At 40.0% G+C, this 7,462-nt stretch overlaps 1 protein-coding gene across 16 annotated transcripts in view; it reads right to left on the reverse strand.

Moving 5' to 3' along the window:
- The window catches only part of LOC116183231 (uncharacterized), a 274,914-nt gene that overhangs the window by 198,277 nt on the left and 69,175 nt on the right, over positions 1 to 7,462 (reverse strand). For all 16 annotated transcript variants that reach the window (XR_014952730.1, XR_014952741.1, XR_014952739.1 and 13 more), the window contains one exon: positions 7,242 to 7,336. Coding sequence is in view for 2 of the 16 variants with exons in the window: in XM_085571524.1 (XP_085427650.1) it covers positions 7,242 to 7,266 (25 nt within the window). In the remaining 14 variants the exon portion in view is untranslated. The remainder of the gene's footprint in view (positions 1 to 7,241; positions 7,337 to 7,462) is intronic.

Genomic DNA, 7,462 nt, shown 5'->3' on the forward strand with positions numbered 1-7,462 from the left:
AAAACCTTAATATTAGAGAAGAGGATTAACAATACAGCCCAGTGTTTGATGAATGGTTATCTGAGAAAATGAAGAAGTCATGCAAAGAAAGTGATCCTGGATAGCTTGCTTGGTATGCAAAGTTAACCTTTTAAGTTAGCTCTACTTCACTTACTCTTCCCTGATCTATTATACAATCACTCTGAGCAGATGCCAATTTAGCTCTATCATCACACTCTACAAACTTCAAGTCAGTCATAATAAATGATAGTGTGTGGTAATAAAATATTAAAAACTTGTTACAAAGATTCACTCACCCAGAACTCTTTTTTTGGAAGATAAAACAAATCTCACAGGTAAATTCAGACTCAGGATTAAAAGCTGAAATTCTCTAAGAGCAGAGTTCAACACATGGATAGTCTACCAATTGCACTGTCCAATTCCCTGATGTTAACACCTGTATTTTGTGTACAGAAGTCCTTAGGCTAGATTATTGTCCATTTTCCAGAGTTATGAAAAAATATTTGGGAGCACATAAACTTTTCATTTGGCTATAACAGCTCACTCATCAACTAGCTGATGTTGATTACTCTGGAGTATAAGTTGATTCAGCAACATTGATGGGAGACCATTTGTTAGGACATTTCAGTATGAAGGCTGAATTCTTGCACTGCCTCACTTCAGGCAAATACACGAAGCCAGTCCTCAGACTCTCATAACTTGAGTCAAAGCAGCAGATTGATCTGGGTCTCCACAGGCATATTGTCAAGTTGACTATGTTTATCCTTGTTTAAAGCAAGGATTTAAATCTGTAAAAAGCCATGCCACAGTAGATTATCTTCTTAGAATCACAGAATGGCTTGGTTTGGAAGGCACCTTAAAGATCATCTATTTATAACCTCCCTGCTGGGGACATGAACACCTTCCACTAGATCAGGTTGTTGAAAGCTCCATGCAGCCTGGCCCTGAACACTTCCAAGGATGGGACATCCACAGCTTCTCTGGGCAACATGTTCCAGTGCCTCACCACCCTCACAGTAAAGAATTTCTGCCTAAGACCTACTCTCTTCCAGTTTGCATCCATTCCTCCTTGTCCTGCCACTACATGTTCTTGTATAAAATCCCTTTCCTCTTTCTTGTAGGCTCCTTCCAGGTACTGGAAGGCCACAATTTGGTTATTCCAAAGCCTTCTCTTCTCTGGGCTGAAGAAACTGAATTCTCTCAGCCTTTTCTCATAGAAGAGGTATTTCATCCCTCTATTTGTCTTGTTGGCCTCCTCTGGACTCACTCCAAAAGGTCAGGGACCTTCCTGTGCTAGAACTCTAGAGCTGGGTGCAGCCCTGCAGATGGGGTCTCACCAGAGCAGAGGGGCAGAATCCCCTCCCTCACCCTGCTGACCACACTGCTTTGGATACAGCCCAGGACACTTTTGGCTTTCTGGCCTGGGAGTGCACACCGCTGGGTCACGTCCTGCCTCTCATTCACCAGCACCACTGATACGGCCCCTAATCCTTCCTTCCTGGATTTTAGCAATAAGAGATCTGCATATGGAAAAAGAAATATTTGATCTTTACACAGTATTTTTCTTTGGCCGATCTACACATCATCCAGGATGAGAAGCAATTTTTTGTCAATAATTGGCCAAAATAAAATATAATTTGAATGACAGCAGTGCACCTCTGACTGAATGAACAGAGTTACAGATGACAGTAGTCACCCACCTAAAATCCTACAACAAGGGACCCAGTGCAGAAGCACTTGTACAACAGATTTACAGTCTTAGACTCTGGTCAGCAAGCTGGCAGTTTCAGAGGCTTTAGCGTGTTTGATTTGGGTTTGTTATAATCTACTATAAAACAGGAAACTCTGAAGCAAGGGGTGTATTTGCTGCACCAAAAATGATGCTTGTTATCTCATTTCCATACTTTAATAGTGGACATATATTGTTAGTGCCAAATATTACAAGTCCCACATTGCCACAGATTTGACCAGATCAGTGATAAAATCTACTATAAGTGAAGAGAAATCCTCTTCAGTGGTAGATGTTCCTCCTCTAACACATTCTACATTTTGGTTTTTTTCTTCTTCTTCTAACACATTAACATCAGCTGGTGGTCTGTGAGCTAAAGGATATTTACCATATCCTTTAAAAGCTTTTAACAGAATTTGTCATCCAATTCTTTCCTAAATGGAATTCACTTTGCTACTCATGGAATTTATTTTGGTATTTGAAAAGTTGCATATCAGCACTAGGATTTGGGGGAAATGGGCAACTATTCTGTGTGTGGGAAAAGGTGGGACCAGATGAGGGATTCCTATTATCTGTAGCATGAACTAACTGGCAGAATATAAAGGTTTTTTGTGTAGGCACTATTCACAGCTCTCTGAAAACATATTACTTTGGAAACACACAAAGAAACAAAACTTTACCATAGAACAGCACAGATTTTTACCTACTAAAATTGCTACAGACATCTCTCAAAGCCTTCAAGACTACTGAGCAAAATCAACTCGTCTACTTAGTGCTGATATCCATATATTATGCACCACAAATTGACAATTTGCTATCAGTGCTTCCTGTAATCGCAAACAGACAAATTTATGGAAGTAAGTTTTCTGATCCGTCTGTAGCTCTTCTTGGCATAAGACTTAAAGACCTCATTTCACTTCTAGCTGCACTCCACACAAGCTTCAAAAGTCAGTACCACTGTTCCTCTATTTACAATCTTGGAACGGCCTCTGCCATGAGGCAGTAGAGCAGACAGAAGGACTGGTACAACCACAGGGCTCCAGACACAGTTGTTGAGCTATCTCTAATAAGACAAACCTGTTATACGACTCAGGGGCTCAGATCCAGCACCTTCTGATCCCTCTGTCCCAAGAAATGTGGAATACTGCAGAACATGGCTTTTAATGACTGCACCTGAGCTGCTACAGACAAGACTTGTAGACCACTGATTCATGGCATTTTAGGATTAGATGTCCTAAATTAAAATAAATGTCAAGTGCCCATAATTAAAGACTCCCACATAATTCAATAAATACATTAAAGTCGAAGAAACATCAAACATCACTAGATGTGGCCTCACACTTCATAACACAGGCAGATCAAATGGAGTTTCAGAGAGTCTTCAATACAGACAGCTGAAGACTCCTAAACAGTATTTACCTGCTACCTGCACTGCCTATCATTTTATCCCAGCAGTGTTTGCTGGTATTACAGCAAGTGTCATCCAAGAGAGGTCTATATGGTTTTAATCCATTAATTGGGGAGTACACAGCCATTTCCCACTATTTTGACACTAGAAAAGATATAAAACTAAATTCTGACTTTTAATTTCTCTCATCACAAATCAAGCCCCATTTTTTTCATGATTAAAGATAGGATTTGTCTCCAACAGCAGTTATCTTGTGAAATATTTCCCTGCATTAGAAGAACATCTTAAAGGTCAGTTTGATAAAACCCACCTATCACAAGACAAGTAGGACACTTGTCTTCTTCCCCCCCACCCTGCAATTTGCAGTTTATCTTAAGCTCATTAAAATCATTTTGCATTGCAAAAGCTTGCTCTAAAACCAGAATCACCACTTATAACCTTAAACATAGATTTCTTGGCTTTCAAAGTAAAACAAGCTCAGCTCTTTGGCAAATTCAAAAATCTGACAAAAAAATTCTAGGTGAAGCCAAAACATGGGCCTGATCTTGCTGTTCCTTTTTTTTCCCTTTTGTTTGGTCACTAGTAGTGAGCATGAAGAGAAAAGAAGAAAAGGATCTGAGCAGGTCAGGAACATTTACTTTTGTTTAATTTTACTTAATAAACCAGATTAAGATTAGAATTTCGCTCATAATCTGATCTCAGGCAAATGGTACAGTATACAAGTTCACATTACTATTATTTAGACAGTTCTAGAAAATACAGCCCAAGCAATAGTCTCACTACAAAACCAATACCAGAAGGTAGTTAGGATGTTAAAACCAGGGAAACTAGTATAAATCTAACCTGAACAGAAGTGGATTTGCATACAATGCATAGAGTGTAAGTTATTTCTCAGGTAGTTTGGAAATACGATAACAGTTTCATTTTGCTTTGAAAAGCACAAAATATCAATTTTAAAATTAACCAAGTCAAACAGGGATGTCCTCTTTGAAGACAATAAAGGAAACAAAAGCAAGATGATCTTTCAATTGATCATAAAATTCACTTTCCTTCCTGAAAGATGCAAAAAGAAGGAAAAACCCTGAAGAGTTCAGAGCAGCTATTACTACCGAGACACCAAAGGAGTGATAGTTAAAATGAGTTACAAGAAACATGCAACAGGCTTTCTATTTGAAATTTGTTTTTCACACTGTTAGTACAATAACAACTGCTCCTGCAAGAGTGGTCAGTCTACCCACGCATTAACCCCCAATCAAGCAGCACTCTGAAAATCAAAACGTGATTGCAAATTTTTTGCATGCCAAGATGGAGTTTTTCATTTCACTCTATTACTATCAGCATTTTATATTCATTATGGTCAGGAGGTGAAGTGAGAACTAGGTACTTGCTGGTTCTGAATGCCAGCAGTTTCTTGATTATATTACTGGAGAATTAACATACAGAACCCGTATTAAAACAGTAGAAATGGGCTTACGCATAGCCACTTTCATAGCTGAAGATTTTATAGCAGTTTTATGTTCCAACTCAGAAGGTGAAGAGGTTAAAAGGTTAAAAAATAGCTGTATAACCTATCCATTACTGCAAAGAAAGGTCTAAAATATCCAGGCTTTTAGCATTATAATGACAGGAAGGCTATCTGGTTTTGTAAGCATTTCTTTAAATCACACTCAGTGGGCTAGCAACATCTGGTTTTGAGGGGGAGAGGGTTTTTTGTTTTGTTTCTTTGAAGATGTCACTGCCAAGCTGAAAATAAAACTTAGAATACTTCATATAACCTCCTAACCTACAGTAGGATACCTATGTCCTAACTCCTCAAACTAGAAATTGCCAAAATGGCAACTTACACTACTATAAGGCCATTACAATCTGCATATCTTGGAGAAGATCCTCTGAACACATTTTAAAAAGAAAGAGGATCTTGCCTACAGCCACAAGTGGGATAAGCAGTCTTAAGAAAGCTTAAGACCTTAATACACTTGCAGAGCCTCTCTTGCCATTTACAGCATAAATATACCCCAAGCATCCCAACCAGGAACCTAAGTAGTAAATATTTCCATAGTGGATTTATGCATTAACTCACCTGTATTAGGAACTTGGATTTCCAATAAACACAATAAAAGAAATGAAAAGCAAGGGAAAAGACAGTGACTCTTTTACAAATGAGTCAGTATCATGTATCTTATTAGCTGTTGTTAGTTGTGTGACAGATTGTTTTGTTAATCCATTCTGAGTGCAAGTTATAAGCAGCGCATTACATAGCATTCATATAAAATAACTTGAGTTACATATCTTTTCTAAAAATAGTTTATCTATTTTTTCCAGTGAACTTTAATCATTCAAAGAAAATAATTTAGAAAAAAGCTTCAGCATGGCACTACATTAACAAAGATTTACTGTTTTCAAATTCTAGTTCACTCGCATATGGCCGGTTCACACAGTGGCCTGAGTGAACTTCAGGGGCTTCCAGGTACAAGAAATAATGTGTGCCTGTCAGAGCTATAAACGTTGGAGCCAGTAGCTGAGCTGGCTCCATTCTTTGCTCTACAGGATCAACCAAAAAAATTTACTCACTAAAAAAAGGAAACAGTGCCAACAGATTCCTACTCAATATTGCACAACACGTGCCTTGTGAGCGATCAAAAGGGTATCACACACCACTCCTGCCAAAACAACAGGGATATGGCTGGGTTACCTGTAGAGCTAGATCTTTACTCTTCTAGAGTCAAGGCACTCCTTGACACATACTAATATAGCATTTCTATTTCCACAGAAGCAGACAAGTCAGGTGAGCATTTAGGAGCCAGATTCATCAGTTATAAATATTCCATGGCTTCAAACAATGGGTTTGACAAGCATCTGTCAGGAAAGCCATTGCTACAGGTGAACTTGCCAGATAATAGGGAGATGGACCAGAGAGATACTGAGGGGCCCTCCAGCTATGCTTCTAAGATTCTGTTTTCTACCCTTTTAAAAATATAGAGGGAATAAACCAGAGTGTATGCTTCTCAATATATAGCTCATGGCAGTAAGAACAGCACTGCAGGGTTTTGTGGCATTTGTACAAAGGTTCTTTTGAGAGAAAGCAGCCACCTTGCTCATTAAACAACTGCATTCAACCCACCTTGTTGACCAAGGAAACCCAGATGATGTAATCAGCAAAGCTTTTGATACTGTCTCTCACAGTATCCTTCTGGACAAAATGACCAGCATACAGTTGAGCAACTAGGCTAGGTGATGGGTGAGCAACTGGCCCATAAATTGGGCCAAGAAGGTGGTAGGGAATGGGGAAACATCAGGCTGGCAACTGGTCACTAGTGGGGTTTTGCAGGGCTCCATCCTCAGCCTAGTTCTCTTCAACATCTTCATTAATGACTTGGACACAGGACTCGAAGGAATGCTATGTATGTTTGCCAACATCAAATTCGGGTTAAGCTGTCAAGTCTCTCAAGGGCAGAGAAGCCTGGCAGAGAGACCTCAACAAATCAGAGGACTGGACCATCACCAATCATATGAAGCTTAACAAGGCCAAGTGCCAGGTTCTGCATCTGGGATGAGGCAGTCCTGGTTGTGTATATAGACCAGGGAATAAGAGGCTGGAGAGCAGCACTGTAGTTGATGAGGTCCTGGTTGATGGCAAGGTGAATCTGAGCCAGCAGTGCCCTGGCAGCCAGGAGGGCCAGCCATATCCTGGGGGGCATCAGGCACAACATGACCAGCTGGGCAAGGGAGGGGATTGTCCTGCTCTGCTCTGGGCTGGGCCGGCCTCACCTCAAGTGCTGGGGGCAGTTTGGGGTGCCACAACATAAGAAAGATATAAAGCTACCAGGGAGCATCCAAAGGGGGGCCACAAGGCAATGTGAAGGGCCTCACATTGCTGCTATACCAGCCTTATAAAGAAGAAACTCTGCAAATACTCAAGGATTTACAGCTAATCTGATGCTACTGAAAGTCAGCATGAACAGTGACAAGAGGTTTTTCTGGAGAAAGGTTCTAATCAATGAAAGAAATGGAAGCATCCAGTTGTAGTGTTATACAGCATTAATATTTTTTTCAGAGTTTTCGCATAGTAAAAGCATGGCAATGGAGAAATATAAATCCACTCACAATAGAAGTGTCTTGCAACATCCATGGACTCACTCGATCCTAGGAGCTGTCACTCCAGAGCATTTTACCAGTGAAGAGTTGGCTAAGAACGTGCCCTATAGAGTAGCAATGAAGAAAGCAAATTAAACATAAGGTAGGATAGGAAAATACATATTTAAGAGTTATTCTGACCACCTGAAATTCACTCCTGAGCATTAGTAAGTTTTTGGACAGACACACAC

Source organism: Lonchura striata, chromosome 2, assembly GCF_050655825.1.
Source record: "Lonchura striata isolate lonStrDom1 chromosome 2, ASM5065582v1, whole genome shotgun sequence".
Taxonomy (NCBI): Eukaryota; Metazoa; Chordata; class Aves; order Passeriformes; family Estrildidae; genus Lonchura; species Lonchura striata.